The 16,912-nt window shown below is 56.7% G+C and overlaps 3 protein-coding genes and 1 long non-coding RNA gene across 5 annotated transcripts in view; 1 reads left to right on the top strand and 3 right to left on the bottom strand.

Annotated features, from left to right (window-relative positions):
• Positions 1-553: 553 nt before the first annotated feature.
• igfbp7 (insulin-like growth factor binding protein 7) lies at positions 554-2,665 on the top strand. The gene is made up of 5 exons (XM_019858262.1): positions 554-1,012; positions 1,822-1,931; positions 2,017-2,124; positions 2,205-2,355; positions 2,479-2,665. The coding sequence occupies exons 1-5, from the start codon at positions 586-588 to the stop codon at positions 2,499-2,501; spliced, it is 819 nt and encodes a 272-aa protein (XP_019713821.1). The 5' UTR covers positions 554-585; the 3' UTR covers positions 2,502-2,665.
• Positions 2,610-12,101, bottom strand: polr2b (RNA polymerase II subunit B). The gene is made up of 24 exons (XM_019858221.1): positions 11,989-12,101; positions 11,369-11,441; positions 11,087-11,237; positions 10,793-10,905; positions 10,498-10,717; positions 9,539-9,697; positions 9,238-9,402; positions 8,967-9,163; positions 8,476-8,595; positions 8,220-8,406; positions 8,003-8,146; positions 7,780-7,919; positions 6,895-7,006; positions 6,645-6,799; positions 6,128-6,326; positions 5,607-5,775; positions 5,357-5,548; positions 5,023-5,273; positions 4,868-4,957; positions 4,726-4,833; positions 3,982-4,095; positions 3,752-3,912; positions 3,476-3,671; positions 2,610-2,837 (listed from the first exon to the last, which is right to left on the bottom strand). The coding sequence occupies exons 1-24, from the start codon at positions 12,005-12,007 to the stop codon at positions 2,748-2,750; spliced, it is 3,525 nt and encodes a 1,174-aa protein (XP_019713780.1). The 5' UTR covers positions 12,008-12,101; the 3' UTR covers positions 2,610-2,747.
• LOC109508357 (uncharacterized) lies at positions 7,269-7,773 on the bottom strand. Its single transcript, XR_002166644.1, has 2 exons — positions 7,518-7,773; positions 7,269-7,487 (listed from the first exon to the last, which is right to left on the bottom strand). It is a non-coding gene; the product is annotated as an uncharacterized LOC109508357 (long non-coding RNA).
• Positions 12,102-13,602: 1,501 nt separating the features above from the next.
• Positions 13,603-16,912, bottom strand: part of abca1b (ATP-binding cassette, sub-family A (ABC1), member 1B) — a 28,750-nt gene continuing 25,440 nt past the window's right edge. For both annotated transcript variants that reach the window (XM_019858217.1, XM_019858218.1), the window contains exons 42-48: positions 16,702-16,808; positions 16,497-16,638; positions 16,267-16,401; positions 15,508-15,611; positions 14,779-14,871; positions 14,409-14,652; positions 13,603-14,339 (exon numbers count right to left, since the gene is read on the bottom strand). In XM_019858217.1, coding sequence (XP_019713776.1) covers positions 14,190-14,339; positions 14,409-14,652; positions 14,779-14,871; positions 15,508-15,611; positions 16,267-16,401; positions 16,497-16,638; positions 16,702-16,808 — 975 coding nt within the window. In that variant the 3' untranslated portion in view covers positions 13,603-14,189. The remainder of the gene's footprint in view (positions 14,340-14,408; positions 14,653-14,778; positions 14,872-15,507; positions 15,612-16,266; positions 16,402-16,496; positions 16,639-16,701; positions 16,809-16,912) is intronic.

The following is a 16,912-nucleotide window of genomic DNA, read 5'->3' as shown; positions in this document are numbered from 1 at the left end:
CAAATAAAAAAAAGTCAGATTTGCGTAAATCACAACACGTCTGCTCACATTGAACGTTACAGGAGGAAGCGTCACTTCCTCGTGTAAGGAAGTTGAGTGGCGTATTCGGGTTTGCTCAGTTTGGTCGAAAACCGGTTTTCGGTCGTAATCCGAGTCATAAAAATCTCAAATTTTCTGGTCGAAATCCCATTTGGTCGAGAACAGAGACGTTTGAAAAAACGCACACATCTTCCTGCTTTGGCTCAGACGCGTCTCTGGACTGTGCTTGATGAGTCGAGTGCTCTCGACTGGACGCCAGTACCTTTCAATTGCTAAAGTCCCGCCCTCCACCGTTTCTTTTATCTGCTTATTTGGATTGGGTCCAGTTTGCCCATCAAGCACGGATCTGTTGAAACACGATTCATTTCAAATCAGTGGGGAGGGCGCGTATGATTGGACATCGCATTCTTTAAGGAAAAAAACTGTTCTCTTCGTGTGTTGGGCTGGGATCGCACACACGCACACACACATCCTGTCATAGGCGGAGTTTGCCTGGGCTGCTCTCTGTGAGTTGTGTTTAGTTGCCATCAAAACGTTGAGGTCGGCATGAAGTCCAAGCTGTTTTTGTGGCGCTGGGCTCCGCTCGCAGCGGCGCTGCTGCTGTGCGCGCGAGCGGCTCCGGAATGCGGGCCTTGCGAGCCGGCCCGGTGCGCGCCTCCGCCGGCCGCGGGCTGCGCCGCCGGGTCGGTCGGGGACGCGTGCGGCTGCTGCACGCTGTGCCTGGCGGCGGAGGGCGAGCCCTGCGCCGGCAGCAGAGGAAGGGGCGCCGCGTTGCGCTGCGGCGCCGGCCTGGAGTGCGTACGTGCCGACAAGAGCAAATTGGGCGTGTGCGCGTGCAAGAGCCAAGATGAAGTGTGCGGCAGCGACGGCGTCACCTACGCGCACGCCTGCGCGCTCAAGAGCGCCGACGCGCGCGCGCAGGGAGAAGGACGGCCGCAAGTCAGCGTGCTCAACAAAGGGCGATGCGCAGCAGGTGAGGACAGCTCAACTTCATTGCTGCTCAGCTTACAGCGGCAAACATCCGTATCAACAACAAAAAGAAGCAAGCAAAGAGATTGAAAGAAACCGCACCAGAAAAGGTTGGTCGTAGTCATGCTGCTAAAAACACCAAAATATCTGCCTGGAACGTTTCAAAAACGGCGCCACCCAGAACTGTGTCTGGCCACTTACTTCCGAGTCATCGATAGAAAGAGATTTCTTTTGTGACAACGCAACAAGCCGCATGATAAAACACAAACATGCACATTTTTTGGGGGGGGGGGGTGATTAAGCACCCCCCACCAAAAAAAAAAAAAAAAAGATTTTGCTCTGGTATTAATTTCTGTGAACGGAGTCAAATATTTTTACTCAGGGAAGCGAGCGCGGCAATTCAAAGTCTACCCAGCCGACCCATCTGACATGGAAACATTTGTTGGAAATATCTGACAGAGGCTATTTGCTTGGGTTTTGTTTTGTCTTTCAAATATCGACCAAGGAAAAGCGCCCTTTTGTCCCGCAGGGCAGACGGGCTGGTGCCGCAGGACCAGGAGAGGGCGTGCATCCGCGCCTGTTTGTCACAGCTTCAAAAAGCACGTTGTTGAAGACGCGACACGGAAAACAGTTGCAATCTGGAAAAAACGTTGCCGACGCTCGAGCTGAGCTAACAAAACATGCCTGAGCGTGCGCCTTTCACGCGGCGGCTTTATCGTCCTCATCCGCACCCCCCCGCCGGCGACGGCCCGAACGCGGAATTCCTGAGCGAGCCGGCCAACCCAAACAAAATTCCTATTCGTGTCTCGGCAGCTCCCGTTATCGTTTCGCCTCCCGCGCGCGTCTTCAACGTCAGCGGCGCCCAAGTTTTCCTCAGCTGCGAGGCCGTCGGCGTGCCCACGCCCGTGCTCACTTGGAGGAAGGTACGACTCGTAAAAAACAAACCGGACCGGCACTGACCGTGGTGGTGGTGGTGACGATGATGGCGTCGCCCCGCTCCCCCCGCAGGTGACCGGCAGCAGGAAGAAGTTGTCCCTGCTTCCCGGCGACAGGGACAACCTGGCCGTCCAGACCAGAGGAGGCCCCGAGAAACATCAAGTGACGGGCTGGGTTCTGGTCAGTGGCGGCGAGTGGACGCAGGCGGGCTGCGGCCCTCCAAACAAAACAAAGCAAAAGCTGACATTCGTCCTTTTCAGATCTCTCCACTGACAAAAGAGGAGGCGGGCACTTACGAGTGTCGCGCCGCCAACGCCCAAGGCGACGCCTCGGCCGTCGGCGAAATCCGGCTGGTGGCCGACATCCGCCACGTCAAGGTCGAGGTCATCGGCGAAGTCGAGGTCGAGGAAGGTAAGCGGCGAGTGGCGAGCGGGTGCCGCCGCCGCCGCAGCGGAAACACCCCGCGGCACACATCCCGCCGCTCAAGATAAAAGCCCCCAACGTTACTAACCGGGTCCTTCCCCTTCCCGCCAGTGGCCGAGGAGGGGGAACTGTGAGCGCCCGCCGGCGGCCGCGTGGAGACCCGTCTCGGACCTTGCCACCTCGTGACCTTTTGCTTGGAAACATCCAAAGCATGCTCGCCTCTGTGGCTTTTTGCATGACCAATAGCAAAACTGCAGCCGCCCTCGCGGAAATGTGAATAAAGCTCACCTGCAGCGCGGCGCTGTGTGCTCACGTCACTTTTATTGTTGTGTAAAAAACAAAAACGAAAGACAAGTCCAAACGCGTCGGGGAGGCCGCGGCTACGCCGTCATCATGCGGGGAGCGATGCTCATGGACATCAACTCTTGGAAGAGAAGCTTGCACGCGTACGGCATCCGCACCAACGAGATCTGAAAGCAACACCAAGCGCGCCCATCACACCTCGTCCAAAAGGGCCACCGAGGCGGGCGACTGGCAAGCGGCGCCCCCGCCCCACCGATATTTGGCAGAGGAAGAGATGAGTTCCAAAAACGCCCTTCGAGACCCGAATGACGTGCGGAACAGCCGACAGCTTGTCAACACTTGACTTGGCGACGAGCGGACGAGCAAATGGCGCTTTGCTCGCCGTCGGCGTTGAGTTCAGGAAAATTGACTCCAAATCGCAATATCTGTCGGGAAAACGCCGATGCAATTTTTCCCGAAAATGTGCAAATCGAACCCGTTTTTGCAAAATTATTTTGACACGCGGGATCGATATTTGTTTCAACGGCGGCGTCCGGGCCCCGTCAACTGGAGCTTCAGAGCTGCGCCGTCAGCGCATCGCCGAGTTGCCGGCTTTCAACGCGGCTCCGACGAGCGAGGCCGTGCGCTTCCCACTTTCAAACCGTATTATGCCCAACGCTGGCGAGTGCGTATGAATGGAGAAATTTCAGCGGCTGTGCTGTCAAGAGGACAGCGTCCGAGATCAAAAAAAACATCGATATCTCCCTATTTTTAAAAGGGCATTTGGTCTCTTTGGTCTCGGCGCTCGCAAAAGCGGCCACGTTACCTGCGTCTTGTTGCGGCAGCCGCGACACTCGTAGGTGTGAGTGCGCGTGTTGGCGATGGCCATGAGTCCGCACAGGTTGCAGACGTGCACCTGGTAGGGGTCGGACGCCTCGAAGAGACGCTCGCGCAGGAACTGGGCGGCGCCGTGAGCGATCTGGCAGTCGCGCTCCATCTCGCCGAAACGGAGGCCGCCGTCCCTGAGGTGAGGCGAGACGGACGGATGGGCGCGTCAAAGCGCGGTCGAGCGGCGGCGCTGCGCCTCGGCGCCGGGCCTCACCGCGATCGCCCCTCCATGGGCTGCCTGTTGAGGATCTGCACGGGTCCGCGGGCCCTGGAGTGGATCTTGTCGTCCACCATGTGCTTGAGGCGCTGGTAGTACGTGGGCCCGATGAAGATCTGCGACGTCAGCTTCCGGCCCGTGAAGCCGTTGTACAGCACCTGAACGCGGACGGCCGCCCGTCAGCGGCGCGGAAGGGGGGGGCCCCGTCGGCAGGAAGCGGCGCTCACCTCGTTCCCCCTCAGATGGTAGCCGTACTCCGAGAGCAGGTTGGACACCTTCTGCACGTTGACGGCGTCGTTGAAGGGCGTGGCGTCGCCGATCTCGCCTTTGTTGGCCGAAACCTGCGGGGAGCAAATGGCAAGCGGGGCCTCAACGCACTCAGCGACTTGTCATCAAAGGCCCCGGCCTGCGTTTGGAAAACACTGTCCGCATTTCCTTCCAGCAACGACCACCGACTGCAATGGGCCAAACGCCGCACGGAGCCCTCGCATCTTTTGTCTCCGTTCCATATCGAGGGGGCGACGACCTTTTTGGTCCGATCAGACCTCGGCTTTTACGCGTTGCCGCTGTGAACTTGCCTCCCCACGCAGGCCCCGTAACAACTGAAACAAGGGCATCGCATTTCAAACTCCGTATTGGAGGACCCGCGCAGATCCTTCCGGGTAGCTCGGCATTTTCCCTCCGTCCTCCGAGTGGGATTCGTTGCAAGAAGCCGGGAGCGCTCGACGACGCACCACCGGAAATGCATTTTCAAGGTGGACTTTTCAGAAAAAAAGTCAATCAATAAAAGCGGGAGATTGTGAGGATTAAGTCGGAGAAGGCTTGCAGCAAAAGATTCATTTGCTACTCGCGGCGCGGCCACAAAACGACACCGCTCCTGGCGGAGGACGAATAACGAGCATCCCCGGCGACGACGTGTTATTCGTTCATGACATGCGCCACGATGCGAGCACGAAGACGGCGGGGCTCACCTTGCCCTGCAGGCACTCGATAAGATGGCCGACGGTCATTCTGGAGGGGATGGCGTGCGGGTTGATGATGATGTCGGGTGTGATGCCCTCACACGTGAAGGGCATGTCCTGCCCAACAAAAGTGCCCCGGCGGCCCGTTTACCTCCTGCCTGTACTGGATGCCGCAGGTTCCTTTCTGCCCGTGCCTGCTGGCAAACTTGTCTCCGATTTGAGGGATCCGGACCGAACGGACCTGCCGCGGCAAAAGACGTCAGGCCGGGGCGCGGGTCCAGGGCGCCCGGCGACGGCGGGAGTTACCCGGATTTTGCAGAACTTGTAGCCCTCCTGGTTGAGCGTGACCATGACCTGGTCCACGATGCCGGTCTCGCTGGTGCGGAGGAAGGTGCTGCAGTCGCGCTTGGTGTAGCGGCGGTTGCTGCTGTCCAGCTCGTCGTCGTTGTCGGGCAGCGTCACCGTCTTGCCGATGATCACGTCCTCGCCCGACACGCGCACGCCCGGGGCGATCAGGCCGTCGTCGTCCAGCTTGTCGTAGATGGCGTGGCGCATCCCTGCCGGCCGGCGGACGCCGTCAGTGACGTGCCGCGCTCGCGGAGCGCGCGACCCGCGGGACGCTTCCGGAGGCGGCGCTCACCCTGGCAGGTCTCCTTGGTGGGCTTCTCGAAGATCTCCTCCTGGTCGAAGCCCTTCTTGGACTCCTGCTCCTTGTAGGAGCGATAGAAGACGGACCTGAAGAAGCCTCGGTCCACGGCCGAGCGGTTCATGATGACCGAGTCCTCCTGGTTGTAGCCCGTGTACGAGGCGATGGCCACGATGGAGTTGATGCCTACCGACGGCGAGGGGCTCGTCAGCCAGCCGGCCGACATGCGTGCGTACGTACGTACCTGCCGGCAGCTCTCTGAAGCGCAGGTACTCCATGGAGCGCGTGGTGACCAACGGCTTCTGAGGGTAGTACAGGACGTGCGCCAGCGTGTCCATGCGGACGTGGAAGTTGGTGATATAGACGCCCATGGCCTGCTTGCCCATAGCCGACTGGTACGTGTTCCTGGGAGACTGCGCGCAAAAACAAAATAAGTGTCCATGTCGCGCGCTGGGAAACGTTCTGGTCCCGGCCAGGCGTGTCAAACGCATTCGAGTTGCCACATTTGGCCCCCGAAGCGCAGGCCCAATACGCTGGAATTCAACCGGTCTCGTTATTCATCATATGTCTCAACTGCTCTCTTGTGGCAAATCATTCGCACGAAGCCCCCCCCAAAAATGTCGTTTTAACAGTCCGATGAATCCGTCCGTATCGTTTTGCGATCACGGCGGACGGATAGCATATCCGTAGCGTTCTTCAAAGAACCGGTTGAGCCCTGGAAAGGATTTCTCATTTTCACCACGCAAAGCGGAGCGGCCGACTCACCTGGTTGTGATCGGGGAAGGGGATGATGGAGGCGCACACCCCCAGGATCATGGACGGGTGGATCTCGCAGTGGGTGTAGGTGGAGCAGTAGGCCACGCCTTTCTCCTGGAGGTCATCGGGGGTCATGGCCAGCATCACCGTCTCCTCCTCCAGCGTGTCGATGTACTCCACCACGCCGCTGGCAACCAGGTCCTGCCAGCTGAACGACGGAAACACCGGTTTGTCCGTGCGTCGGAGCGATGGCGCCGCGCGCCATTTTTTTTCTCTGCAATTCGCGTGGAGGCCGTCGATGTCTTCCGCGTGGCGGTGGGCCGTCACCATTTGCCAAGGCCGACGGCTTCGAGCAACCCAGCTGGGACCCAATTCAAGTGATTCTCCCCCCACCGCCCCCAAACGAGTTTTGCAAAATGTTGTTGTTGAGCTGCCATGACCTCTGACTGACCAATTTGAACTTTTGGAAAACTTGGAAGTTACTTTCCTTCCAAAGCGTCTTTCCCGTGACGCCGCGAGCCATCACCTGTAGTTGTTGTACTCCCGCTCCTTGAGCTGGTCGATGTGTCGTCTCTTGAGCAAGAGTTTCTGCTTCTCGACAATCAGAAGCGGTCTGCAGATGCGTCCGGCGTCGGTGTAGATCCGGATCTCGCGCTCTCGGATGTCTCGGATCATGGACACCTGCGAGGGGAAAGGCGGGCGAGGAGCGCGTCGAGGCGAGGACCGAGCCGGGGGAGCGGAAGGGGGACGTCGGACCCCCCCGCCGAGCGACCCACCTCGGACACGATGATGTCCATCTGGCGCCGGAGCTTGCGCAGCGTGTTCATCAGCTGCTCGGGATCCTTGTGGATTCCGACCCAGCAGCCGTTCACGAAGATCTTTGTGGCGCTGCCGCGTCACGCCATACAAACAGAGAATCAACTTACACGCGCCGCACGCAGCGCCGTCGCAAAAGTCACGTCGTCACGACCGTGCGGGTCACGCGACGCAGGAGACCGTGGCATTTCAGGGGCCACTGACACCCCTGTCATGATCAAGAAGTGGAGGAAAGTAACCGAGTAGCGGCAAATTGGACTTCAACGGCCGCCGAAGCGGGTGTGTGGGAGCAAAGCGGCCCCGCTAACCACTGATGAGTACTACGATGTGCTGTTTGAATCCCAGCAAAGGCCATCTGCAATGATCTCAAGGATATCATCCCAACGGGACCCATCAATGTCGTGTTTATGTTGTCCGTTTCCACCCGTGAAACGGCGCAAAAGGCTGCCATGGCACAAGTGACTCGGCCCTTCCTTTTCGCCGTTGTCTTTAGCGACTTTGGGCAAAATGGGTCCCTTTGGCAACTTTGCTGCCTTGGAACGTTTTGTGGGCGCTCATGCGCCCGCCTCGGCTGGCTGCTCACAGACATACGGCCGCGGCCCAGCCGGGAGGCTCCACGGGGGATACCGCATGAAAAGTACAGCGTATCCCCAAATGACTCCCAGTACCCGCAGCGTGTTACTACGTCGTCAAAACGGAGCCGCCGTGAAAAGCGCAGTCACGAGGGCCAAGGGGTCAGAGCGTAAAACTCTGCCATGACAGCGCAACGAGTGAGGCTAAGATGGTCCACTCATGACAGCGGAGTCAGCAGAACGCGCCCGTGCGTGCGTGCGTGCGCAACTGACTCGGCAATGGCGGCGGGCGAGATCTCTTCCAGGTTCTCCATGCTCCACTCCTCCAAGAACTCCAGGATGGGAGAAGGTTGAGATCCCACTGAGATGTAAGCCATCAGGGCCAGGTTCTTCACCAGGCCCACAGCGTGACCCTGCAGGAAGGAGACGCGCGCAATCAGCCAAGCGGTCGGCGCTAGCGGTTCCACACCTTGCCGCCGCGGCGAGGAGCGCTCACCTCGGGGGTCTCGGCGGGGCACACCATCCCCCACAGCGTGTTGTGCAGCTGCCTGGGTTTGGCCAGTTTGCCGTCGCGCCCGATCGGAGAGTTGACGCGGCGCAGGTGAGACAGGGTGGAGGCGAAGGTGAGCCGGTTCAGCACCTACGGCGAGACGAGCGTCGGACCGGGGGAGGAAACCGCGCGGGGCGTGGGCGCGAGCGCCCCACGGGCCCACCTGGGACACGCCGGCCCGGGCCTGGTGGGCCTTCTTGACGTCGCCCCAGTTGCCGGTGGCCAGCGAGTACTTGAGTCCGTCCGAGATGATCCTGGTCTTGATGGCCAGCTCCAGGTTGAAGTCTTTGCCTCGGTCGATGAACTTTTGCGCGTAGATGCGAATCTCCTTCAGCAGGTTCTTGAACATCCTGACGCGAGACGGGAACGCTCAAGCGCAGGCCGACGGAGGACGACGCGCGCGAGGCGGCGAGACCGACCCTCTGAAGAGGAAGGCCAGGAGCGGTCCGGCCAGGTCCAGCCTCTTGTTGCCGTAGTGATCCCTGTCGTCCAGCTCTCGTCTGCCCAGGGCGGCCAGCAGCAGTCTGTGGACCATGTACCTGAACAGCCGGACACGAAAAGGGGACACGTCAGCGGCAGCGGCAGTGGCAGCAACTTCCCTCAGGATTGTCGCCCATGTCCTAAGTCCTTTTGTGGATCAAACCAAAGTCATGCGAGTACGGGGAGGCTCAAAACACCATGCAGACCGGCACGGTTCTTGCGCACATCACAGGGCCGTCTCACGCATCGATGCGCGCACAACCGTCGCGGTTACGGTTATGGCCGAGTGCGCGACTTGTTTTTGGGTGCCGTTTCATCTTGGCGGCTGGCCCAAGCGCCACTGAGAAGATCAACGACACTTTCCATATCCTTTTGGGTTGAATTTTGTTTTCTTCTCCCCCCAAAAACAACAAAAAAAAAAAAAGCTCACCCGAGGAAGTAGGCCTTCTTGGTCTCGCAGAAGTCGCTGACGCCGACGTGGGGCAGCATTTCCTTCTGCAGCACTTCTTTGGCGTACTTGATCCGGCGCTCTTTGGTGACTCCCGGTTTGGCGCCCCTGGAGCCGATGAAGTTCAAGGCCACGTTCTGCTCCTGGATGACGAAGGCTTCGTCCAGCGACGGCTTCACCTGAACCAGCGCAAAAGCACCCGGCCGGTTCACCAGGCGGCGCCGCGCCAAACGCCCGCACCGGCGGTACGCACCATCTCCATCATCTCGGGGTCGTCGAAGTCGTAGATGATGTGCTCCAGGATGTCTCGATCCGACACGAAGCCCAGCGCTCGGAACACGATGATGATGGGGACTTCCTGGCGGATGTACGGCAGCGTGGACACGATCCTCTGGCCGATGGCGCTCTTCTTCACGCCCTGAGAGACCCAAAAAAAAAACCCCTCAAGGCTTGCGGGAGCCGGCTAGAAAAAAATAAACTAACCCTGCCGCAGGGATGCAACTAAGAACTATTTGGTCAACCCTCTGGTGTGTCCAATGAATGAGACGACCGACCTGTCCTCCTCGCGCCATCATGCTGACCCAGATGGTACTGGTGGGACGCGACGAGTTCTCCAAGCAGGAGCGGCACTCGCCGGTGAAGGCGTACTTGGAGTCCTTCTTGGCGAAGACGTACACCGTGTTGGTGGCCATCTTCTCCTGGGCGATCAGCACCTGAGAACATCAGAGGTCATTTGACCCGAGTCAACATTTGGGGGCGTCGCCGCAATTTTTGGAGGCCGTCGGCGCGCCCGCTAACTTTCAAACGGCTTTGTCTTAATCTTTGCCAGATCCAACGGGCTACGACGCAGGCCACGGTGCTCATAGTGGCCAATCAAGTCACCGCGGACGCCTTCGAGTGTCGCAAGAGGACAGGAAAATGTCTCGAGTAGGGGAGCACGAGACACAAAAAGGGTGGCCTTTGGACTTTTTAGGGGGAACACAAAGCCGCCGTGGACGACAAGTCGTTCAAACGGGATTTGAACCATTTGGAGCCGTCCGCTCATTTGAGAACCAGTTTGTTTTTTTTCTTGACAGTAGTATGTTTCTATGCGAGTCCAAACACGGCATTCGGATGAATATTGCGTTGGTGGAATGCGGTAAGCAGCAAAAGCCAAGCGAGGGGGCGGCCTTTCTGCCACTTGGCGTCAATCCAAAGTTGCTCGGGTTAACGACCAACCCTGGCTGACCCGTTTTCGCAAGTTGAGCCACGACCGGTCGTTACCCGAGCAATTGCGACGCCCTTTTCAGTCAATAGCAGGTGAAGATTTGGCCGCTCGACTCCTATGCCGCAGATGCTCATCAGAATGCCGAGGTTGGACCGTTCTCCAAATGATGAATTGTTTGACTTCAAAAACCCGAATTGAAATCAACTTAGTGGCCCCCACATGGTTCCAAGACTTCGGGCCTGCCAATGAGAAAGGGTTCTTGCGCTCAGGCGGCGGCCTAAGCTCCAAGCACTCATGCGCCAGCACCTTCTCTGAGCCGTTGATGATGAAGTAGCCGCCGGGGTCCAGCGGGCACTCGTTGAGCTCGCACAGGTCGCGGTCCGTCAGGCCGCTGAGCAGGCAGTAGGTGGAGCGCAGCATGATGGGGATCTTGCCGATGAAGGTCTTCTGGTGCTGCGTCTGCAGCTGCTCCTCGCCCTCCTTGATGATGGTCTTGGTGATGTCCACATACAGGGGGGCCGAGTATCTGAGAGGGGCGCGGGGGGGAGGGGCGGGTGAGGCCGGCTTGCCGGAGGACAGAGCGCGGCGGCGACAGACCTACGTGAGGTTTCGCAGTCGGGCCTCGTTGGGCATCATGGGCGACGGGGCGCCGTCTCGCTCCCAGTGGGTGGGCTTGGATAAGTAGATCTGCTCAAACTTCAGCAGGTATCGCGGCTGCAACACACCACAAGTCACGGCAAAATGCGCTCGGCCGCCCGTTCGCCCAAAGGAAGCCGGATGCCGTTCCGCCCTTCAAGCCCACAGACGGGCTTCGGGCAAAGAAAAGATGAAAGCGACAGCCAAGCGGCAACGGCCCGCGTCCGACCCGAGGCGGCGCCCCGACGGAACAACTTACGGGCTCCTCCACTTCTCCCGAGGTGTGCTGGGCTTCGGCCTGCAGGTCGATGGGCGGCGCGTCTTCCACGATCCTCTGGACCGACATCTGGATGAACTCGTCGAAGGAATCCAGCTGCTGCCGCACCAACCCCTTCTCGTCAAAATAGGAGCTGGAGATCAGGAGACACACACACACACACACGCGCACCTTTTGTACAGGAGATCCCGCGGCCACATCCGCCATACTGAGGGCCAAACCCACGACCGAAAACCCGACTACGTCGGATGGACGACAACACACCTGATGACGATCCAGCAGGCTTCCTGCCACAGATCCGGCGTGATCTCGTCGTCGTCCTCATCGTACTGGTTCTCTGCACACACACACACACACACACACACACACACACACACACGCACGCAAAACAAGTGAAGTCGGGGACTTTCTTCAGAGACTGCCGGGCTTTTCGAGATCCTCGTCTCGCGGCACACCAAACTGAAGCTGCAATCTCAAACTCAGGGGGGGCCCAAGTCCCGTCCTCGAGGGCCCCTATCCAGCGTGTTTTAGATGGCTCCCTATTCCAACGCACCTTATTCAAATGATTAGCTCGTCAGCTTGTTGACGGGACGGCGGGTAGCGACTTTCATTTGCTCTTTGACGACGCATGATTGTCGGAACTTTTTTTTTTTTTTTTTTAAGAAAAAGGGTCGAGCCATTGTGGAATAATCGTAGTAGCGATATAATTGACTCTGCAGTCTTTCAAAGGGTCAGTCCTGGCTGCGTGTGGAGATGCTCAACTAAGCTAAGCTAACACGGTTAGCAGCGGCGCTCTTGTGTTCATTGCTGACCAAAATGCTGAGGTGAGCTTTGTCACCAGCACGCGTAAGACTCGCTGGAATGTTCAAATTGAAGGAGCTCACCTTCGTCCTGGTCGTACATTTGAAAGCTCAAGTCCGAAAAAACGTGAAGCAAGTCAAATTTGAACTCAGATGACTGCGCGCTGCCGGTTTTGCTGCTGTTGGTGCTTCTTCTTCTTCTTCTTCTTCTTCTTGAGTTACGTTACCGCCACCTACTGGTAAGGAGTGTGAACCAGGTATGCCGCTCAGGAACAAACACACGCTACACACACACACACACACACACACACACACACACACACACACACACGACCCCTCTTCATTTTTTTTTGTTTTCTCCCAACCAAACCAGTAGCCTTTAAATACTTGAAACCTGTATGTCCAAATCTAAACCTTGATCTGACTGCTTCTTCTCAACTCAACTCAACTGTATTTATAGAACACTACAACCATCGCTGTATACAAGTGCTGTATATGGAGCAAATATCATATATACAACAATAAAACAACAAATTAATAGCAAAGACGGTAGAAAGCACCAAACAGTAAGACTAAGATCAAATCTGAGACGTGCCCGTGTCAAATGCCATCAAATACAAATGAGTTTTGAGACGAGTTTTAAAGATGGGCAGCGAGGGGGCTTGCCGAATGTTCAGTGGGAGGTCATTCCAGAGAGAAGGACCAGCAACGGAAAAGGTTCGATCCCTCCTGAGCTTCCGCTTAGTTCTTGGTACTTCTAATAATGTCTGGTCCGCAGACCTGAGGCGCCGGGCAGGTGTGGAGCGGCGGATGAGCTCAGAGAGGCCATTTAAACATTTGAAAACAAATAACAGGAGCTTAAAAAGGACTCTCAAATGTATCGGGAGTCATTGAAGGGATGCCAGAGTAGGAGTGACGCGCTCCCTCTTACGAGCACCAGTCAAGAGGCGAGCGGCGGCATTCTGGACCAGCTGGAGACGCTTGATGGAGGACGGGCAGACTCCAAAGTAATGTGCATTACAGTTATCCAGCCGGGATGTGACAGAAGACATGAATTACTGTTTCAAAGTGCCCTTGTTGCATTCTATCACCTTCCTTCCACCGCTGTCTTCTTAATCATATAAAACCATCTTCCTTTACTGTCAGTACTCCACTGCCTTTGCCATCTCTCCATCAATTTCTGTTAGGACGAGAGACTGGACGTGGCGCGCGCAATCACAATGTGGTGGTACGGAGCCCCTAAGGGGGCATGGAAGAAAAAAAAAACTGCGTTCCCTCGCAAAGATTGCGAGTTAATGCAAACCTTTTATTTTGCAAGGGGGTGCTTTTTTTTAAAATGCGCTTTGATGTACTTCTGGGTCGTCTCGCGGGTAACTGAAAACAACCAACATGGATGTCAAGTTTAACGTCACTTCCAGGTTGAGTGAACGCTGGCGCGTCTGGCTGCCGCTGCTCACCCGCAATTTTGAGTCTTTTATCATTTTATCTGTGGTTTTTAGTTTTTGTTCTTGATTGGAAAGTGTCCTTGAGTGTTTTGAAAGGCGCTTATAAATAACATGGATTATTATTAGTACTGTAGTCGTATCATGGACTTTGCGAGGGAACGCAAAGTTGTTTTTTCTTAGGGGCTCCGTAAAAAAAAAAAAAAAACCTCAACAAAAGGGGAAAGAGTGGAAAGTAGACGTAGGACTCTAATCATAAGTAAGAGACAGAATGAACTTTATTCAGACTTTTGTTTCCTTTGACGAGCCCAACTGGCTGCGACGCCTTCACAAATGTGACTTCCAAAAGTTTGGACAGAATCTTCTTGTTCCTGCGCTTGGAGTGGTTTCTTCCACAAAGCTGTGCGATGGGGATCGATTTGATTTGAAGGTTTGCACTAACAGTTTGCTGTCACATTTGAAGAGATTTTTTTTTTTTCCCCAAGAGAAAAAAAATAATTCCGCAAGAGATATTTCATTTTTTGCTTCTGATATAAAAAAAAAAAATAAAAAAATCAACACTTTGATTGGCAGTCGAACAAACATAAATAAAATGAACAGACGATGATTTGAAATGATTTGGAATCTTCATCGACACGCGCAACTTGACACCATTCTAAAAAGAAAATGGCGGCCGCGCGCTGGCACCGCTTCAAGTTTTTTTTTTCCTTCCGCCGTGCGGCGAGGTCACGCCCTCCCGCCGCCGACGGAAATCATTGGCATCGCGAGGCGACGGGCGTCCGCTCCGCCCGTTACGCGGCTCGTTCTCAAATCGCACGTCACGTGATCCCTCGCGCGATACGGTCACATGATGCTCTCTTTGGCGCACTCCGCCGGAGGAAGGTCCACTCGGACTGCGCTTCTGCCCCGGCGCCGCTTTGTCGAGGGCGAGGAAGAGTGAACGTCTTTCGAGTGATAGTCGTCGCTTTGGTCCTTGGCGAAGTTCACGAACACCTAACACGCAAAACGAGCATGCGTCACATCTATGCGCGTGTGTGCGCGGGGGCGCCTGCGTGCGTCTACCTGGTCGAGTGTGGTCTGCGTGACGGAGTAGTCTTCAATTTTCAGCGCGTGTTTGTTGTTGGCCAGCGTGAAGAAGATGTGCGTGAGCGAGCAGCGCGACGACGGCAGCTGGTATTGCAGCATGTTCCGGTGTTTCTCCTTCAGCGTGCTGCCGCTCAGCTCGCTCTCGATGAACTTCATGACAGGAAGGAGATCGGGGTCGGGCCCCGCCACGCGCAGGATGATCGTGTAGCCGTCGCCGAACCTGCGGCCCACACGCGCGACAGCTGGCGCTGAGCTCCTGCACCCGCTTCCCGCCTCGCTTAAAGCCGTGCGTGCGTGTGCGCGTGTGAGTGTGTGTGTGTGTGTGTGTGTGCCCGGGCTGTTGTACCTGTTCTTCAAATGTTGGACGCTGCCGAGACATTTGAACCTGCCATTCACCATGATGGCCATGCGGGTGCACAATGCCTCACACTCCTCCATGCTGACACACACACACACACACACACACACACACACACACACACACACACACACACACACACACACACACACACACACAGGTGATTACATTTCAGGCATGGGTGAGTAAAGTCGATACTGCCCTTATTTCAACGTATCACATACTCATGAAGGCTGCCGATACCAGCAAGTGATACTTAAGGCAAAACAAACAAACCCCCCAAAAAAAGACATGGAGTAAGTCCTCCTCTCCAGGACTTGGCACTTTACGGTGGCCGTTTGACAGATTGGCAAATCATCACGTGTGTCAGAAACGGTCTTGATTGATGCCATACGGTGGCCAAAGCGCTTTCCAAAACTTCACATGAAGGAAATTTCTTTACTTCATGTGAAGTGCTGGCACCGATATATATATACAACGTGCGTATTCTGACAGAGAACATTTTGGGGGTTGAGTTCCCCTTTGATGCTGCGCGCACGTCGCTAATCACACACCGAGTTAAGCGCGAGGAGGGAGGAGACGTGAACGAACACAGGATGAGGGAACCAGCGCACAAGGAGACGTGAAGGTCACGGGAAGAGAAGGCGACATGGAGACACGTGAGGAATGCGCTAAGACGGCGAGGAGACACATGAAGGACAAGCGAGACAAAGGCACCTGTGCGAGGTGAGCACCACGGAGCGTCCCTCCTTGATGACATCCAGGATGCAGTTCCAGAGCGCTCGACGGGCTTTGGGGTCCATGCCCGTGGTCGGCTCGTCCTGTTAGCGCGGCGACAGCCAGGGTTAACTCCGGCCGCAAGCGCAACAGGAAGCAGAGAGAGAGAGAAGGCTTCGAGGACCGGGGCACGCCGCGACGACTCAACTGCGCTCGGCCCTTCTTAAGCCCCTCCGCCTTGCGTCACTCAAAGTTGCGCGCTGACTGGCCCGCGGCTCGCTAAGTAACCGAAACCAAAAACCCGGATGAGCAGCTTCTTGTGGTTTCATTGGTCGCACGAATCCAAGCTGATCAACGCGGTAACCGAGCCAAACACGGAAACACCCTCAAAGTGGGACAAAAGGATGCCAACGTGGTGGCTGAGGTGCACTAACGTGACGAGAGCAGCGGTTCTTAACCCGGTTAGGTGAGTGAGTCCAGCGCAGGCCTCCACCTTTCCAAATGTTCCTCAACCGGCAGATCCCAATTTCATCGACAAAGCTCATCTGTCAGCCCATCCATCATCGCAAAGTGGAAGGGGATCAGAGCGGATCCCTGATGCGCCCCCACCTCCACTTTCAACTCCTCCTACGGCATACCTCCGTTGCCTTCATAGGTGTCCTGTACCATCCCCACCTACTTGGCCACAAATGCGGCGGAAGGGACGCTAACGTGGCGGCTGGGGTTGGCTCGCGCGTCTCCCCGCGCCGCCTCACTCACCAGGAAGACGACGGGCGGGGCGCCGATGAGCGCCATGGCGGTGGAGAGTTTGCGTAGATTGCCGCCGCTGTAACTTCCCGCGGCTTTGTCGGCGTACTTGAGCAGGCCCAACTTCCTGATGCCCCACTCGGCCACCTGTTGAGCACAGCGTCACGGTCGCGCTCGCGCTCGTCTTCATCCCCCCGGAAGCCAAAAGCCTCACGGCGTCCCCGGGCCGGCTCGCCACTCACGTCGCAGACTTCCTTGCCGGGGACTCCTCTCAGGATGGCGTAGAGCTCCAGATGTTCTCTTCCTGTCAGCAGCTCGTTGACGGCATCGAACTGGGGGCAGTAGCCCATGTTCTGATGGACCTGGTCCAGCTCCCGCAGGATACTGATGGGCGTGAGCGCGTTAGCACGATGGCGTGTGACCTGAACAAATGAATTTTGAGCCGACCTCTTCCCAGCGAGGAAGGCTTCGCCGCTGGTCACCACGGTGTCACCCGTCAGCATTTTGAAGGTGGTCGTTTTTCCCGCTCCGTTCACGCCCAGCAGGCCGAAACACTGACCAAACACATGCACTTACACACTTAATGCACGTGCGCACGCACACACACACACACACACACACACACACACACACACACACACGAGTGTGTGCAACAAAC

The sequence above is a fragment of the Hippocampus comes genome, unplaced genomic scaffold (assembly GCF_001891065.2).
Source record: "Hippocampus comes isolate QL1 unplaced genomic scaffold, H_comes_QL1_v1.1 scaffold48, whole genome shotgun sequence".
Taxonomy (NCBI): Eukaryota; Metazoa; Chordata; class Actinopteri; order Syngnathiformes; family Syngnathidae; genus Hippocampus; species Hippocampus comes.
The sequence above is the reverse complement of the archived record's forward strand: the minus strand, read 5'-3'. Positions and strand labels throughout refer to the sequence as shown.